This window comes from Vicia villosa, linkage group LG5 (genome assembly GCF_029867415.1).
Source record: "Vicia villosa cultivar HV-30 ecotype Madison, WI linkage group LG5, Vvil1.0, whole genome shotgun sequence".
Taxonomy (NCBI): Eukaryota; Viridiplantae; Streptophyta; class Magnoliopsida; order Fabales; family Fabaceae; genus Vicia; species Vicia villosa.
Window position 1 is genome coordinate 158,105,137 of NC_081184.1, and position 17,657 is coordinate 158,122,793.

A 17,657-nucleotide genomic window follows, 5' to 3' on the forward strand; every position below is an offset into this window, starting at 1 on the left:
TCAAACTCCCAACAATACAATCTTATCCCTTCATTATATCAATACCTACCACCTTTATTGAATAATAAATCTGAGTAAAAAAATTTAAAAAATAGGATAAATTATAATTATATTTCCATTGTAGGACATATAGAAAATAACTTTTCAAATATGAGGACCCCTGGATTTGGAGTCAATTGAATATGCTTTATAATTTTTATTAAGATAAAAATATTTCTTTGATTTTATTTTTTGGATTTCTTTGAAAATTTAATATTTTTGAACTCTTTTTTTATGAAAATTACTTTTATTTTATTTTTTTGAGAAATTACTTTTGATTATGCTTTCCAAAACCCTCTCCTCCAGCAGACAAAACTTATACGATGTGGGTACCAATACTCCTAAGGCAAATTAAATAATTTATTTAATTTATTTTAAAATAAAATAATTTAAAAAATGACGTGAGAAAGAATAACCTTATTTTATTGAATGAGGGTATCGGTACTCAATTAAATTAAAGTTACCTTCAATTATTTAGGTGCCAAAAATATAAAACCAAACCAATCAATTAAAAAAAATGTACAAACCAAACCAATCAATTAAAAAAAAAAATGTACAAAACCAACCATACATCCCAAAAATGATTATGTAAGAAAAACGAAAAAAAAAAAAAAACTACTGTATTTCCAAATTTCAAATTCAAACTCACTCACACAACGGCTGGTTCCGCTTCCCGTCTCTCACAGTCTCTCCCTGTTCCATTTCTCTCTCATCTCAAACCCTATTTTCTCTCTCTAGAATCCACTCCCCAAACCCAACTCTCTTCTCTTCTCTTCCCGTACCAAAATTCAACTCCGATGAAGAAATTCTCGCTCAGAAACGCAATCTCGCGGAACAATCCTTCATCCGCCAAACCCAAATCAACGCAAAAGCACAAACTCACACCATCCAAGGACAAAGAAAACAATCCTCCTTCCAAACCCCCTAACTCTCTCAAACGCAAGCTCCCTCCCCTTCCCGAAGACACACTCTCCACCTCTTCCGATTCCGGCGTCAAGGTTTACCATCACTCTTTTCATCTTCAACAATTACATTTTAATTAGTTTCTAATTTTATGTTATATACTAATTTTAGGTTATTGTGAGGTTGAAACCACTGAGCAATGTCAAGGATGAAGGAGATTCCGTGATTCAGAAGATTTCCAACAGTTCTTTGTCAATCAACTCTCATAGTTTCGCATTTGACTCTATCCTTCACGCCGATGCTAATCAGGCACGGTTTATTTGTTGTGTCTATATTCTGATTCCATTGCTATTACTTGATTCATGGGTTGTTTAATATTGTTTAATGTTGTTTTTTCGATTTACAGCTAGATGTTTTTGAGCTTGTTGGTGTGCCACTAGTAGAGAATTGTTTAGCAGGGTTTAATAGTTCAGTTTTCGCTTATGGCCAGGTTTATTTCCATTATTTTTTGATCATGTTGTTTGTTGGTTTTTGTTATTCTTGATTCTTGATGATTATTAATTTTCATTTTTTTTCCATATAGACCGGGAGCGGTAAGACTTACACTATGTGGGGTCCTCCCAATGCTTTGGCTGTTGAAAACTCAACCATTGATCAGCAAGGAGGTCTTGCCCCGCGTGTTTTCGAGAGACTCTTTGCCCGCTTAAATGAAGTTAGTGACAATTTCATGTTTCATTTCTTGTTAAATCCTTTGATAGCTCTATGAATGTGTTTGTATGGTGCTGATTAATTTTTGTGTTTCCTGTGCAGGAGCAAACTAAGCATACTGATAACCAACTCATGTACCAGTGCCACTGTTCTTTTCTTGAGGTTGAATTGAATGACTGTTGATTATTTCTTTCTTTCTGTGTTTTTGTTCAGCTTGACTGTTGTCTAGTATATCTGAAGCACGGATTTTTGCAGATATATAATGAGCATATAACCGATCTGTTAGATCCAAATAAAAGAAACCTACAGGTTAAATCCCAACCTTTGTAGTTTTCCCTTTTTCATATTTGACTTGTTTATACTGGAACTGATTTATTTGTTGTTTATTCAGATTAGAGAAGATGTCAAATCTGGTATCTATGTTGAAAATCTTACAGAGGAGCATGTATGTACAGTGAAAGATGTCAATCAGCTTTTGATAAAGGTATGCTTTATCATGTATATAACTCAATGCTGCTTTGGATTAGCCATTGTCGAACTAGTCATAGACTGCTATTCTTTAGCACTTGTTTGATGTTCTGAAAGCACATACAATTCAATGCTGAATATTTATCTGGTGTATGGAATGGATGACTAATTAGACAATGTTGTGTCATGCATCTATACTGAATGCGTTTATATTTAAATGACATTTTTTTTTCTCATGTTAAATTTCTTGAGTGTAATTATCTTTAAGAATTCATATGAAATGCTTATTTTAACTTTATTTCAATAATATAGTTTTGTAATACTGTGTTGATTCTATAGGATGTATTTTCTTTTCATTTCTTTCACATACTACATACTAGAAGTTGCCATAGTTCGTGTCAGAATGTCAGATATCTGAATACGCATAAGGCACAACAAAACAATCAACTCATGTCATTGTCAGATATATGGGTATTTATGATTTATGTATGGTTCATTTTTAAGCAGCGCTTCTATTGGTATTAAAACAGCAGTTAATTACTTTTTTCTTCATTTAGAGCATTTATGATTCAATCTCCATCAAGCAGATTTGGTTAAAACTGATTTTGTCACCAAGAGAAATGAAAAGCTTAGTTGTTTTACAGTCTTACTAAACTTGAATACAACAACAACAACCAAGCCTTATTCCACAAGTGGGATCGGCTACATGGATCAAATTAAGCCATAATATTCTATCAAAGATCATGTTTCTATCCAACTCGTTTACCTCAAGATCTTTTTTAATAGTTTATCTTCTTTTAGCTTTGGATATATCTTCTTTTTTACTTTTAAAGTTTCACCTTGATTTTATGCTAGTAAATACTTTTAGCTTTCCAGTTAATTTATATACTTTTTGTTTGTTTTAATACTTTTGGGTTCACATTTCATAACTGCCATGGCACTTCATACTTTTTGATATATTTCTATTTTAGGAAATCTTCCAATTCTTTGATTATTATGTCTTTTATGCATTTTTTACTATCATGTACCTTTCACTATGCAGGGATTGCTAAACAGAACAGTAGGTGCGACCAGTGTAAATTCTGAGAGCTCCCGTTCACATACAGTTTTTACTTGTGTTGTTGAGTCTCGATGCAAGGTGATATACTCTTATCTTGTGGCCTGGAGATTGTTGAAATAATTATTTTAAACAGTTAGTAATCTTTAACTAGATAATTTTTTGAAGAAACATTATGCTATCCTGAACCTTTGCTTTTATTATGTCCTGTTGGCTAAAACAACTGTTCAGATGACATTCTGCATCACAAGATAACTGACAATAGAAGAGTTATTGATGCAAGCTCAATTTTCATTTGCAGAGTATTGCAGATCGTTTAAGCAGATTTAAAACAAGTAAAATCAATCTCGTTGATTTAGCTGGGTCAGAACGACAGAAATTAACAGGTGCAGCAGGATACCGTCTGAAGGAAGCTGGCAACATTAATAGATCACTTTCACAGCTTGGGTATGACTTAACATGCTTGTGTATTCCATTGTTATTGCTATTGTTGGCACTCCAAACACTAGCCGTTGCTCCATTGTTGATATCTATTATAGTTTGAATATTTGCAACATAAAGTTCCTTTTTTTACAAGGCCTTCCATAAGACTTTGTGGTACACCGTCTTTCTTTCTAAATCAATGAGAAGTATGTTTATTTCCTTCCGTATCTTCCTCTTAAACCCTGCTATTGGTACAGCCTCAATAAACATGTACCTGAAACAATTTACAATACATGCTATAAATCTTTCTGTCATTTTATACCAAAATGCTTGCCTACTGATTTAGTTGTTGGCGTGCCACTTACTTTGCTCTAACAATTGTTTGGATAAAAGTTCAAGCTGAAAATTTCTACTCCTTAGTTTTATAACCTGTTCATCCTATTTATACCTTGGCTACCAAATCCTACAATCACTTTTCCTTCATTCCAAGAGCTTACTGAGGTTAAATCCGACTGCAGGAATCTGATTAACATTCTTGCTGAAGTTTCTCAGACAGGAAAGCAGCGGCATATACCTTATAGAGACTCCAAATTGACTTTTTTATTGCAGGAGTCTCTCGGTGGAAATGCAAAATTAACATTACTTTGCGCTATTTCCCCTGCACAAAGGTATATATGCAAACAACTGGTGATTTTTTATTTTTCTCTTTATGTCTTACGGAATATAAATATTTACACGACTTAGCATTGCAGTTGTAAGAGTGAAACTTTTAGTACGTTGAGATTTGCACAATGTGCCAAAGCTATCAAGAACAAAGCTGTTGTAAATGAAGTAATGCACGATGATGTGAACCAATTGCGAGAAGTAATACGCGAACTCAAGGTATATTTCTCCCACCATGATCAACCTTCTCTTTTCCTTGTCAGTATATGGAATTTGATTTATATAACTTATATCTGTAAAATCAACCAGGATGAGCTGCATCGAGTTAAAACAAATGGTAACAATCCTAGTGATGGCAGAGGAGGCCATTCAGCAGCTTTGATCCGAAGAAGTTTGAATTTATTGCAGCCTAGACTCCAATACCCGTTATCACTACCTCACATTGATGAAGATAGTGACGAGGAGATGGAGATTGACGAGGAAGGTGTTGAGGATCATGCTAGAGTTCTTTGCAATTCGAGTAAAGATTCTGCTGATAATCCTGCTAGCCTCGGTGTAGTTAATTGTGATACTGGCCCCGTCTTCAAATCCCCAAATCTCAGTGTTTCCCCAACAATCAGCAGCAGCAGAAAAAGTTTGAAGACCTTATCAAAGCTCTCTCCATCTCAGAATAATCTTCATAGCGAAAATGACATAGGCATAAAGAATGACTTTGGCACAAAGACTGTTAATCAGAAAAGCATGCCTAATGCCTTGTCTAGTCTGATGGCTCCAAATTTCCGTACTAAAACTGAAAATTTAACAGCTAGCATCCGACATGGTCTTGAAACTATTGATAATCACCTTTGCGCAGAAGCTATTCGGCGATCACCGTTGAGGCTCTCATCGAGACCTAAAGATCCTAAGCAAATTTTTCCAGTGGACAAAGTTAATGTGGGAGTACAGGCTTTCGTCGATGTTAAGGCTGGAGAAGAAGATTCTATTATGATGACCTGTAATAACTGTAAAAGTAGAATGCAGCTTGATGTCAGTAAGGTTGACGATAACTCAAACATGCAGTTAGTAGCTGTTGATTGCCCTGAGTCTGCTGATAAACAAAAGAAGCAAGTTCTCAAAGTGAGTGTAAAAATTTCAAATGTATTTTCCGGTATACCTGAGTTTCAATCTGTTAATTATAGTCTCTTTCTCATGTGATATAGGCTGCAGAGAAGGTTTTGGCAGGATCCATAAGGAGGGAAATGGCACTGGAAGAGTTATGTGCAAAGCAGGCTTCTGAGATAACGCAGCTCAATTGCTTAGTAAGTTTATGTTTGTTTCATAACAATAATCCGCAACCATTTTATCATCATCTGTTGTGACTATTGTCAATCATACTTGTAGTTGGAACAGTACAAGCACGAGAGAGAATGCAATGCAATAACAGGACAGGCAAGGGAAGGTAAAATTCAGCGCCTTCAGAGCCATATGGATGGTGTTTTACCCACCGACAAATTCATGAACGAAGATCTAGTGTCCCTCGCACATGAATCCGAGGTAAGAGTAAGTAATTTTTAAAGTTTCTCTTTTATGATTACTATATTGGATGCTTAAGACTTGATATAAACATTCAGCAACTTTTGAAGGAGAACTATGAGCATCATCATCCAGAAGTTCTGAAGATGCAGATAGAGTTAAAAAGAGTACAAGATAAGCTACAGGAATATCAGAATTTCTATGAATTTGGAGAGAGGGAAGTGCTGGTGGAAGAGATATGTAATTTAAGAAATCAACTTCATTTTTATTTAGACTATCCATCCGCAGCTGCAAGAAAAGAATATCCACCTTTGCAATTGCCTCGCTCATCTGAACCTAGTTTGGAAACAAACCTCAATGCCATTCCTGATTCAACAGAAGCTAGCACTGAGGCAAATGCAAATCCAGAATCAACTGAAGACAGTGCCGAAGTAAAACTTGAACAGGAAAGAAGTCGGTGGATTGAGGCCGAAAACAGGTGGATTTCTCTGACTGAAGAACTCAGAGCTGAAGGTGAAGCTAACAGGTCGTTAGCTGAAAAGAGGAAGCGTGAATTAGATGCTGAGAGGAAGTGCTCCAAGGAACTGAAGGATGCAATGCAAATAGCTATAGAAGGTCATGCACGGGTTTTAGAACAGTATGCAGATTTGGAAGAGAAACATGTCCAGTTGCTCGAAAGGCATAGAAAGATTCATGATGGAATTGATGATATAAAAAAAGCAAATTCCAGAGCAGAAGTAAGAAGTGCGGAGTCTAAACTCATAAATACCCTTGCAGCAGAAATTTCAGCATTAAAAGCAGAAAAAGAAAAAGAGAGGAGAATCCTAATAGATGAAAATAAAGGACTTCAGGATCAACTAAAGGATACTTCTGAAGCAGTGAAAGCTGCCGGTGAGCTTCTTGTGCGGCTTAAAGAAGCAGAAGAAGGTGTCATTACCGCACAGGTGAGAAAATCAACATGCATCTTTAATGAATATTATCAACTGAAAAGTACTTGTTGCTTTTGTCATTCTCTCCCCTTTTTTACAACTTGATTAAACCATCAATCATTATCACAAGTATTCTCCTTGTATGTTCCATTGACATTGTTGCGTGTTCCTTATAAAACAAACACATTTGTTTCTTCTATTATCATTCTATGTAGAGAGTAAAAAAAAGATAGTTGCTTTCATTCAATATTGGCCATCAGTATGAATTTGGTTCACACCTAATAATAAACTGAACTTTGATGAGTTTGGTTGTTTTATCGCATGAAACAGTACCTGAAGCATCAATTACCAGCATCTTTCTTACTCAAAAATAAAAAGCGAGTTGTTAATATTGCTCTTTTTAATTTGCAGAACCGTGCAATGGATGCCGAACAGGAAGCTGCAAAGGCCTTCAAACAAATTGATAAATTGAAGAAGAAACACGAGATTGAGATTAGCACACTTAATGAGCTCATTGCCAAATCACGAATGCCTATGAAAGCAATACAACCTACTTGTAATGATGATGCCATCCCTATTGATGAGGACACCCTGGAACCACCCAATAGTGTTAATAGGTTTGAACCAGTTTGTATTGAAGAGGAATGCGAGGTTGCTAAATCAAAAGAACAATCATGGTTCTCTGGTTATGACAAATGCAACATATAGTAAAATCACGCTTGTAAATGACTGTAGCAACCTTCTATTGCTCATAATCATATGAATTTGATTTCTTCCACGAAATAATTGGCATTCTTTCATTCGTATAGCTTTTCATATTATTAGGGTGAGTGTATATTGGCATTCTTTGAAAACACATCACATGTTTTATGTATATGGTACACTCTGTTTTAAAATCAGTATGTCTTTAGTAAATACAATTTGTTTTAAAATGAACATCATTCTTACTTTTTAATATAGAAATTATTATTATTTTTCAATGTTTAATCTAACTGGTCGATTAGGTCAGAAATTAGAGGATAGAGTTGACTACAAAGCTCAAAAGACCAGAAATACAAATTATCCGTGGGAATCTTAAAGTACTCTATCATTTAGATGCCATGGTGCAGCATGTGAGACAAGATGAAGTGGTATTAGATATTTTTTATTTGGTGGATAGTGGTGCCATTAGATATTTTATCCACTATAATGATTCAGAAGCATATTTTATAGTATATATATCATAAAGAATAAAACATACTGCTGTATAGATATTGGGCGATTTCAACTTTCTAGCCTCACTTATGGACTTAACACGTGCAAGCTCTTTCTTCCAATTCCTTCCTATAATACTTCTACTAGTTGCATTCCCTTATATACTTCCAACAACCTTGGCCACTGGATTCTCAATCAAGGAAGCAACAGTTCAAGATCTCCAACTAGCTTTCCAAAGAAACCAATTAACATCAAGACAGCTTGTTGAGTTCTATCTCAATCAAATCAAAGTCCAAAACCCAGTTCTCAAAGGGGTCTTGGAAGTGAATCCAGATGCACTAACACAAGCAGATGCAGCTGACAGAGAGAGAAGGGAAAAGGCACCAGGTTCTCTATCAAGGTTGCATGGAATACCTATTTTGGTTAAGGATAACATTGCAACTAAGGATAAGCTGAACACTACTGCTGGCTCTTATGCACTACTTGGATCAGTGGTGCCAAGAGATGCAGGTGTAGTTACCAAGTTAAGGAAAGCTGGGGCTATCATATTAGGGAAGGCCACTCTGAGTGAGTGGTCTCATCAGAGGTCTAGTAATGCTCCTAGTGGTTGGAATGCTAGAGGTGGACAAGGAAAGGTAATTTTCTACTTCTTCTTTTCTTCTTACTTAATGTGAGCTTGGTCTAGCTTTTGAATTCAAATCTAACTCAATTCTAATAAAACAATGCTTATCAAGAGAGGTTAGACATATGTTCTTTGAATTGTGCAGAATCCATACACATTGGATGATCCCTGTGGATCAAGTAGTGGATCAGCAATATCAGCAGCAGCAAATTTGGTGACTGTGACACTTGGTACTGAAACCGATGGCTCCATTTTATGCCCTTCAAGTATGAACTCAGTAGTAGGCATTAAACCAACACTTGGTCTCACTAGTAGAGCAGCTGTAGTTCCAATTAGCCCAAGGCAAGATTCTGTTGGGTAAGCCTATATATATCGAAAATTTGTAATTCCAACAATTTCTTTATATCAATATGACACAACTTTCCCTATCAAAAGACATTTTGTTATAATGAATATGTTACATTGATTGTGTGGTTTTGTATAGGCCAATTTGCAGGACTGTTTCAGATGCTGCCTATGTTCTTGAAACGATAGCAGGAATTGACACTTTTGATAAAGAAACAATTGAAGCATCAAAGTATATCCCAAGAGGTGGCTATGCTCAATTTCTAAAGAAAGACGGACTACGAGGAAAGAGACTAGGAATAGTGAGACTATACTACGATTTTGGAAATGACACTTTTCTGCATGAAACTTTCCAGCTACACTTAAAAACGTTAAGGTAACTAAAGTCTAAAACTGTAATTTGTCAAGAATTTATACTTCTAATGAAGCATTAATAAGTCTTGTATTGTTCCTTCAAAATCAGGAAAAGAGGTGCAGTTTTGGTTGACAATTTGCAGATAGATAACATTGCTGAAATTCTCAGCACTCCAAGTGAAAATATTGCTTTGAATTTTGAATTCAAATTATCACTAAATGCATACCTGAAAGACTTAGTGGCTTCACCAGTGAAAAGCTTGGCAGATGTGATAGCCTTCAACAAGAAACATCCAAAATTGGTGAGTATATATATGTGAGATGACGAATTTTTGTTTATGGATATGAATTAATATTAATCTGGATAGCATCTTAATTGTAGGAGAAACTTGATGAGTATGGCCAAGATCTCATGTTGGAAGCTGAAAAGACAAACGGAATTGGGAAAGCAGAGAAACATGCATTGTTAAATATGACAAGATGGTCACGAAATGGGTTTGAGAAAGTGATGAAAAGAAATAAACTTGATGCTGTGGTAACACCTTTTGCAGACTATAGTGGCATACTTGCTATTGGAGGCTATCCTGGAGTGATTGTTCCAGCAGGATATGAAAAGGGTATGCCATTTGGAATTTGCTTTGGAGGTTTGAAAGGCTCAGAGCCAAAGTTGATTGAAATTGCTTATTCATTTGAGCAAGCAACTTTGATCAGAAAGCCTCCTCCCCTTCGAAAATAAGACATTTGAAGTATAATGCGTTATGGCAAGAAAAAGTTAAAATGAAAGCTGGAACTTTGTACGAAACATAATGTGTTTTTTATATGAAAATACTAGTATGTGATTGAAATAAGAAAAGCTTTTAGGCTTTCTTACCGTTGATTAATGGTTTAAAATGTTGTCAATCATGTTCTTTTACCCAATTAATGATTTCATAAACTCGATATCTGTTTATGTGTGTTTACTGAGAGTCTAAATATTCACTTGCAAGTTGCAACAATTACTAGTGCATTTAGGAGTATGTCTTGATGTCAGTAACTAGTGCATTATAACCTGAACAATTGTAAATTATCTAGAGAGTGCATCTTGATGTCAGTAACATCCATGATTGATCTGAAAAACCAACAGTACAATATGGATGCTACATGTTTGGTGATCTTTGAGAGAAACTAATGCAAGAAATATCTCTGATTTCATCATGAGAATGTAGCATGGTCAGAAGCTTATTAGTATTGGGATAACTTCCTCCACAAGCAAAGAATCCTGCATCACAAAATCAGAATTGAACAAATTTTTAAAGTGGAGAACAACATGACCAGCAATCTCTTTTGGGTTGTCTTGATTTTTACCATTTTGTGGAAAAAACTAGCGTATGTGTCTCCTTTCACATGCCATTTTAATCTTGCGTTTTCTTGGTAAAAGCATTATTGTCTCCTAAGAGCTTCATCAAGATCGAGATGAGCCATCTTCTCCTGGTCTAATAAACTGTCATTGTTTTCATCAACCTGAAGCTGAGCTTGAATTAACTAAAGCTTTTTCTCTAATTTTTAATAAGCTGTGAACATTGCCAAAATCTTCTAAGTTCAAGATCTTCAAATGGTTCTTTAAGAGCATGAGTTTCTTGTTTAAAATGTATATAGGACAACCAATGACTCTATTATTCCAACAAGATGCAATAACATCTCTACAACCATTCTGGAGGGACTACATCTTGAGAAATTTGAATTGGGGGATATGAGAACCGTTGCTTAATTTATGATCCAGATTGATAAGGAAGTGGTCAGATGTGTGTCTTGAGAGAGTGGTGCAAAAAATAATAGAGCAAAAGTTTACCATGTAGGATTGCACAAAGCTCGGTCTAGTCTTCTCTCAATGTGGCTAGTAAAACTGGAGAGGGTTGAAGAATCATAACTTGAAGATTGTAACACTGATCGTAAGATTATACTATTGGTAGAAAAATATATTTATATATTTTATAGTTACATGCATATGTTCAAAAATATCATATATAAAAAAAATAAGTTCAATGACCATAAGTTTAAAGTTCAAAATAATAGCCATAAACTCATAAACAAAAGGAAGAGGCCTTTATTTTTAGGATAGAGGTTTGAAATTGTTTTTAATACATTTTAAGACTTGTTAATCGATTATCGCATATTGCCAATCGATTAGATACCCTAAAATAATCGATTATTAAGTTCAAAAGAGAAAGAAAAGATATTTAGTTGTTGCACATCATTAAGATGATGTCCTAACCGCTTAGGGCGCAATTTTGAAATGAGCCAATCGATTAGGTTAACGTGTCCAATTGATTGGCAAATACCAAACGTTGCCGAGAGCTATTCTGACAGCTCCTAACTCATTTGGCATGACTTCAAAGTATTTTCGAAAATATTTTCTTGAGAAAAATCAATTTAAAAAGTGTTTTCGCGTTTGTGTGATTTAGCCAAGCACTTTTACGACAACGCCCTTATGCTTTACAAATATTCACTCAAACTAATCAAGGTAGGACTTTCTTGTACTTCAAGACTTTGTCAGATGCTTTCTTTCTTGTACACACTTGCTTGATTTTACTTGAGATGAGGCTTGTGTTTATACTCCATTTGATTACCATCATCGGATAATCAAGTCCATCAAACTCTAATATTTGCATATTTATCCGCTTAACCTCTTATACTTGACTTGTCAAAAGACATTAGTTGTCATCATCAAAAGTTGTTGTCCTTGTTAAAAGCATATCACCTGCAAAACAAAATTCCACGGTGGTTACGACGGATCAAAGCTTCAGGTGCGGCGGAGAGGGAGCTTACCTGTTAGGTTAACACTCCAACATTCAAGTCATTATGTGAAGGAGAAGGGTGAGTTAAAATTAGATTTGAAACCGAGTATCTGAATTTGGCGTCTTCTCTATATATAGCAAAGAGGAAATAACAAACTCACAGGAGTAATTTGTGGAGAGTCGTTGGCTGTCCACGCAGTTGAAATCTTTTGTGATCATCAGAAAGAAAGTTCTCGAATGCTGAGAAGATTATGGAAGACTTGCAATTCTTTTAAAATAGTCGGTCGGGGGTGCTATGGCCGGTCCATAAAAGTTAGCAAATATATGAAAAGAGATTGAATGATAGTAAGGTATATAAATCTTAACTTATACAACACTTTCTTCATAAAGAGACAAAATAAGAAAAGAAGCAAAAACATATAGAAAGACAAGTTTCTGGGTCCCCGGACCGCTGTCATCATCCAATAAAAATAAACCTGTCCAAAAATAAGTTGTCACCTTATTGATACATTTTGGTAGATTAAAACAAAACGCAAAAAATATTCTATTGACAAAGACTGAAAACAAATAAACATTTATAATTTGCATAGAATGAAAGTATAGTGAAACTTTTGAAATATCATTCACAAGTATAGTCAATGGGTGGTTTAAGGCTGAGGATGAATTTAGCATATGCTTCCTCTTTCTTCCATTTCCTTCTACTATTTACATTCCTTTCTATGCTACTATCATCAACTTTGGCCAGTGATTTCTCAATCAAGGAAGCAACAGTGCAAGAACTCCAACATGCTTTTCAAAGAAACCAACTAACATCAAGACAGCTTGTTGAGTTCTACCTCAACCAAATCACTATCCAAAATCCAATTCTCAAAGGAGTCTTGGAAGTGAATCCAGATGCATTAGCACAGGCAGATGCAGCTGACAAAGAAAGAAGGGAAAAGGCACCAGGTTCTCTATCAAGGTTGCATGGAATACCTATTTTGGTTAAGGATAACATTGCAACTAAGGATAAGCTGAACACTACTGCAGGCTCTTATGCACTACTTGGATCAGTGGTGCCAAGAGATGCAGGTGTAGTTACCAAGTTAAGGAAAGCTGGGGCTATCATATTAGGGAAGGCCACATTGAGTGAGTGGTCACATTACAGGTCTGTTGATGCTCCTAGTGGTTGGAGTGCTAGAGGTGGACAAGGAAAGGTATATAATTTACTACTACTTCTTAGTTAATTGTATGAAAGATTCTAGAAAATAAAGAGGATTTCACAAATGTTCTTTGTGTTGGGCAGAATCCATATACATTGGGTGATCCCTGTGGCTCAAGTAGTGGATCAGCAATATCTGTGGCTGCAAATTTGGTGACTGTATCACTTGGTACCGAAACCGATGGCTCCATTTTATGTCCTTCAAATTTTAACTCAGTAGTAGGGATCAAACCCACAGTTGGTCTCACTAGTAGAGCAGGTGTAGTTCCAATTAGTCCAAGGCAAGACACGGTTGGGTAAGCCTATATACCGTTTATCTGAATTTCTATTGCGTTTTGCATGACGATTTTGTGACATCAATTATGTGGTTTTGTATAGGCCAATTTGCAGGACTGTATCAGATGCTGCTTATGTTCTTGACACCATAGCTGGCATAGACACTCTTGATAAAACAACAATTGAAGCATCAAAGTATATACCAAAAGGTGGCTATGCTCAGTTTCTAAAAAAAGATGGACTAAGAGGAAAGAGATTAGGAGTAGTGAGACTATTCTACAATTTTGGAAATGACACTTCTCTGCATGAAACTTTCAAGCTACACCTAAGAACATTAAGGTAACCAAAGTCTAAAATTATTAATCTTCAAGTTCTGATTAACTCTTGTTTGTAAGTTATTTTGTATTTGTATCCAATGTGTATTATTTTCGTTGTCCACAATCATATCGAAGGAATCATGTTCATGCATCAGACCTATTTAACTATGTTAGAATTTGAAGATTGATAACATTGATGAAATTATCAGGGAAAGAGGTGCAGTTTTGGTCGACAATTTGAAGATTGATGACATTGATGAAATTATCAATGCTCAAAGTGAAATTACTGCTTTCAATTTTGATTTCAAATTGTCCTTGAATGCATATCTGAAAGACTTAATTGCTTCACCAGTGAAAAGTTTGAGAGATGTGATAAACTTCAACAAGAAACACTCAGAATTGGTGAGTATATATGTGATTTTGTTGGATAATTGGATATTAATTAACATTTATAACGATACCGTCTTATAATTTTTGTAGGAGAAACTTGATGAGTATGGCCAAGATCTCATGTTGGAAGCTGAAAAGACAAAGGGAATTGGGAAAGCAGAGAAACAGGCATTGTTGAATATGACAAGATTGTCACAAAATGGGTTTGAGAAAGTGATGAAAAGAAATAAACTTGATGCTGTGGTAACACCTTTCTCGTACTTTAGTAACGTACTTGGTATTGGAGGTTATCCTGGAGTGAATGTTCCAGCAGGATATGAAAAGGGTATGCCATTTGGAATTTGCTTTGGAGGTTTGAAAGGTTCAGAGCCAAAGTTGATTGAAATTGCTTATTCATTTGAGCAAGCAACTTTGATCAGAAGGCCACCACCCCTTCGAAAGTTAGACGCTTGAAGTAGTGATGTTTTATGGCTAAAAAATAAATATAAAAGGTGGAATTTTGACAGAATACTGGAGTGAGTTTTGTATGAAACATAATGTGTTTTGTTAAGAAAAGTTTTTTGATAAGTTGGGTTTTCATACCATGATAACAGAATGTATAAATAATGTTGAGATATTCACCAAATAAGATGGCTTCAACATAAATTATTTCCCTTGACAGAAACTTCATGGAAAACCTGCTATTGCAAAAAACAAAGGTGGAAGTCGTGCACTGTAAGCTACTTACGATAAGAAGTTATAATCTTTCTCAATTGCATCTCCGCTGACTAAGGAACAACTAGATCAACAGTACAAACTCCTTGAATCTTAAGCTCTTTTCTACTCTATAGTCCAGAAATGTAATTTTTCACAATAAGCCAACCATTCCTAATCATAGTTGGATTGTGAATTTCGGAGCCACCGATTACATGACTGAAGAATCTAGTTTATTATCCTCATATAAACCTAGTATAAAAAATTTCAAAATTAAAGTTATTGATGACTTTCTTTCAGTTGTGGCAGACAAAGATTTTATTGTCTTGTCTCCATTAGTAACCATCTAAGATGTATTACATGTTTCAAATATGTCTTACAGTTTGTTATCGGTCAAGAAGCTAACACAAAGTAAAACTGTCAAGCTCATTTCTTTTTCTTTGATATCCATTGTATATTACATGATTTGATCTCGGGAAAGACGATCGACACTATTAAATAAAATGGTGAAATCTACTACTTTGATCTTTTAAATAATTTATGTTTAATTTACTCTCAAATTGATTTATAGGTTACAGCATCTTTAGCACTAGTGAACTAAAATGCATAGGACAAAAATTATAATTAAATATTTTCTTAGGATTAAAACAAAACATCAAAAATCAAAAGAAAAAACATTTTGTTTACAAAGACTGAAAGCAAATAAAAATTCATAATTTGCATAGAATAAAAGTATAATTAAACCTTTAAAATATGATTAAGAAGTATAGTCAATGGGTGGCTTAAGGTTCACAATGGATTTAACATATGCTTCCCCTTTTCTTCTACTATTTACATTCCTTTCTATGCTACTATCATCAACAATCACCTTGGCCACTGAATTCTCAATCAAAGAAGCAACAGTTCAAGATCTCCAACTAGCTTTCCAAAGAAACCAATTAACATCAAGACAACTTGTTGAGTTCTACCTCGACCAAATCAATATCCAAAATCCAATTCTCAAAGGAGTCTTGGAAGTGAATCCAGATGCACTAACTCAAGCAGATGCAGCTGACAAAGAGAGAAGGGAAAAACCACCAGACTCTCTATCAAGGTTGCATGGAATACCTATTCTGGTTAAGGATAATATTGCAACTAAGGATAAATTGAACACTACTGCAGGCTCTTTGGCACTACTTGGATCAGTGGTTCCAAGAGATGCAGGAGTAGTTACCAAGTTAAGGAAAGTCGGGGCTATCATATTAGGGAAAGCCACATTGAGTGAGTGGGCACATTACAGGTCTTTTAATGTTCCAAGTGGTTGGAGTGCCAGAGGTGGACAAGGAAAGGTATATAATTTACTACATTTGGAACTTTGAAACTTGTATGAATGATTCTAGAAAATATAGAGGATTTCACAAATTTGCTTTGTGCTGTGCAGAATCCATATACATTGGGTGAACCCTGTGGTTCAAGTAGTGGATCAGCAATATCTGTAGCTGCAAATTTGGTGACTCTATCACTTGGTACCGAAACCGATGGCTCCATTTTATGTCCTTCAAATTTTAACTCAGTAGTAGGCATCAAACCCACAGTTGGTCTCACTAGTAGAGCAGGTGTAGTTCCAATTAGTCCAAGGCAAGACACTGTTGGGTAAGCCTATATACCGTTTATCTGCGTTTCTATTAGTTTGTATAGGCCAATTTGCACTACATTTATGACATCAATTATGTGGTTTTGTATAGGCCAATTTGCAGGACTGTATCAGATGCTGCTTATGTTCTTGAAACCATAGCTGGCATAGACACTCTTGATAAAGCAACAATTGAAGCATCAAAGTATATACCAAAAGGTGGCTATGCTCAGTTTCTAAACAAAGATGGACTAAGAGGAAAGAGGTTAGGAGTAGTGAGACGATACTACGAGTTTGGAGATGGCACTTTACTGGATGAAACTTTCAAGCTACACCTAAGAACATTTAGGTAATTAAATTCTAAAACTATTTGTCGTGTCAACTTTCAATGATATTTGCTTTGAATTTTTCTGTGTGCGTAACTTAATAGGAAGAGTAGGTATATCAAACACAATTTAAACTGTCCATGCATCAGACTTGATTACATTAAACAATGTTAGACTTTGAAGATTGATAACATTGATGAAATTATCAGGGAAAGAGGTGCAGTTTTGGTTGATAATTTGAAGATTGATGACATTGATGAAATTATCAATAATCAAAGTGAAATTATTGCTTTAAATTTTGAATTCAAATTGTCCTTGAATGCATACCTGAAAGACTTAATTGCTTCACCAGTGAAGAGTTTGGCAGATGTGATAGATTTCAACAAGAAACACTCAAAATTGGTGAGTATATATATGTGATTTTGTTTATAGACAATTGGATATTGCCACCACCCCTTAGGAAGTTGGAAGTTGAAAATTTGTAGTAATGCTTTAGAGCTGAATAATAAATCAAAAGCTGGGATTTTGACAAAATGCAGTGAGTTTTTGTGTATGAAATGAAATAAAACTTGTTTCAATTTTGTAACACAAGGTGGAATCTTTATTGTGAGATAACTGGTCTTTCACTAAAGATTCAAGGTTTGTTTGTGTTGTATGAAATAAAATAAAATTTTGTTTCAATTTTCAAATAATTGGTCTTTATTAAAGATTCAAGCTTTGTTTTTGTTGGATTTGCAAAGTTTTTGTGACAACAAATTGACCATAAGTATTACATATAATCCTATTCAACATGACAATACAACATACATTAGAATTGGTCGATATTTTATTAAAAAAAAGTTGGATAGTCG

At 35.0% G+C, this 17,657-nt stretch overlaps 4 protein-coding genes across 6 annotated transcripts; all 4 read left to right on the forward strand.

Moving 5' to 3' along the window:
• The first annotated feature begins 677 nt into the window (after window positions 1-677).
• Window positions 678-7,818, forward strand: LOC131603459 (kinesin-like protein KIN-12B). Of its 3 annotated transcripts, none has more exons than XM_058875771.1 (16): window positions 678-1,037; window positions 1,114-1,251; window positions 1,349-1,432; window positions 1,526-1,654; window positions 1,753-1,812; window positions 1,906-1,959; window positions 2,042-2,134; window positions 3,161-3,256; window positions 3,477-3,622; window positions 4,117-4,266; window positions 4,351-4,480; window positions 4,571-5,377; window positions 5,461-5,559; window positions 5,642-5,800; window positions 5,884-6,717; window positions 7,114-7,818. In XM_058875771.1, the coding sequence occupies exons 1-16, from the start codon at window positions 837-839 to the stop codon at window positions 7,408-7,410; spliced, it is 3,477 nt and encodes a 1,158-aa protein (XP_058731754.1). In that variant the 5' UTR covers window positions 678-836; the 3' UTR covers window positions 7,411-7,818. The 3 variants fall into 3 exon arrangements, with proteins under 3 accessions (XP_058731754.1, XP_058731753.1, XP_058731755.1); XM_058875770.1 differs by having other exon boundaries at window positions 5,642-5,794; window positions 5,872-6,717; XM_058875772.1 differs by having other exon boundaries at window positions 5,642-5,794.
• A 106-nt stretch (window positions 7,819-7,924) lies between these two features.
• On the forward strand, window positions 7,925-10,135 carry LOC131603460 (probable amidase At4g34880). Its single transcript, XM_058875773.1, has 5 exons — window positions 7,925-8,531; window positions 8,664-8,875; window positions 9,003-9,239; window positions 9,327-9,519; window positions 9,600-10,135. Exons 1-5 carry the CDS (start codon window positions 7,986-7,988, stop codon window positions 9,951-9,953), a joined length of 1,542 nt encoding a protein of 513 aa, XP_058731756.1. The 5' UTR covers window positions 7,925-7,985; the 3' UTR covers window positions 9,954-10,135.
• A 2,430-nt stretch (window positions 10,136-12,565) lies between these two features.
• LOC131607937 (probable amidase At4g34880) lies at window positions 12,566-14,820 on the forward strand. The gene is made up of 5 exons (XM_058879881.1): window positions 12,566-13,187; window positions 13,277-13,488; window positions 13,571-13,807; window positions 13,995-14,187; window positions 14,266-14,820. The coding sequence occupies exons 1-5, from the start codon at window positions 12,630-12,632 to the stop codon at window positions 14,626-14,628; spliced, it is 1,563 nt and encodes a 520-aa protein (XP_058735864.1). The 5' UTR covers window positions 12,566-12,629; the 3' UTR covers window positions 14,629-14,820.
• Window positions 14,821-15,634: 814 nt separating this feature from the next.
• On the forward strand, window positions 15,635-17,450 carry LOC131607938 (probable amidase At4g34880). The gene is made up of 4 exons (XM_058879883.1): window positions 15,635-16,196; window positions 16,289-16,500; window positions 16,593-16,829; window positions 17,016-17,450. Exons 1-4 carry the CDS (start codon window positions 15,642-15,644, stop codon window positions 17,224-17,226), a joined length of 1,215 nt encoding a protein of 404 aa, XP_058735866.1. The 5' UTR covers window positions 15,635-15,641; the 3' UTR covers window positions 17,227-17,450.
• The last annotated feature ends 207 nt before the right edge of the window (window positions 17,451-17,657 follow it).

What these genes read in the sequence shown, in the direction of transcription:
- LOC131603459 (XM_058875770.1), top strand. Translation starts at nt 837, where the DNA reads ATGAAGAAATTCTCGCTCAGAAACGCAATCTCGCGGAACAATCCTTCA. An exon ending in TTGTTGAGTCTCGATGCAAG is followed by an intron (nt 3,257 to 3,476) that starts GTGATATACTCT and finishes TTTCATTTGCAG; the next exon opens with AGTATTGCAGATCGTTTAAG. An exon ending in AAGTAATACGCGAACTCAAG is followed by an intron (nt 4,481 to 4,570) that starts GTATATTTCTCC and finishes AAAATCAACCAG; the next exon opens with GATGAGCTGCATCGAGTTAA.
- LOC131603460 (XM_058875773.1), top strand. Translation starts at nt 7,986, where the DNA reads ATGGACTTAACACGTGCAAGCTCTTTCTTCCAATTCCTTCCTATAATA. An exon ending in CTAGAGGTGGACAAGGAAAG is followed by an intron (nt 8,532 to 8,663) that starts GTAATTTTCTAC and finishes TGAATTGTGCAG; the next exon opens with AATCCATACACATTGGATGA. An exon ending in ACAAGAAACATCCAAAATTG is followed by an intron (nt 9,520 to 9,599) that starts GTGAGTATATAT and finishes TCTTAATTGTAG; the next exon opens with GAGAAACTTGATGAGTATGG.
- LOC131607937 (XM_058879881.1), top strand. Translation starts at nt 12,630, where the DNA reads ATGGGTGGTTTAAGGCTGAGGATGAATTTAGCATATGCTTCCTCTTTC. An exon ending in CTAGAGGTGGACAAGGAAAG is followed by an intron (nt 13,188 to 13,276) that starts GTATATAATTTA and finishes TGTGTTGGGCAG; the next exon opens with AATCCATATACATTGGGTGA. An exon ending in CCAAGGCAAGACACGGTTGG is followed by an intron (nt 13,489 to 13,570) that starts GTAAGCCTATAT and finishes GGTTTTGTATAG; the next exon opens with GCCAATTTGCAGGACTGTAT.
- LOC131607938 (XM_058879883.1), top strand. Translation starts at nt 15,642, where the DNA reads ATGGGTGGCTTAAGGTTCACAATGGATTTAACATATGCTTCCCCTTTT. An exon ending in CCAGAGGTGGACAAGGAAAG is followed by an intron (nt 16,197 to 16,288) that starts GTATATAATTTA and finishes TGTGCTGTGCAG; the next exon opens with AATCCATATACATTGGGTGA. An exon ending in CCAAGGCAAGACACTGTTGG is followed by an intron (nt 16,501 to 16,592) that starts GTAAGCCTATAT and finishes GGTTTTGTATAG; the next exon opens with GCCAATTTGCAGGACTGTAT.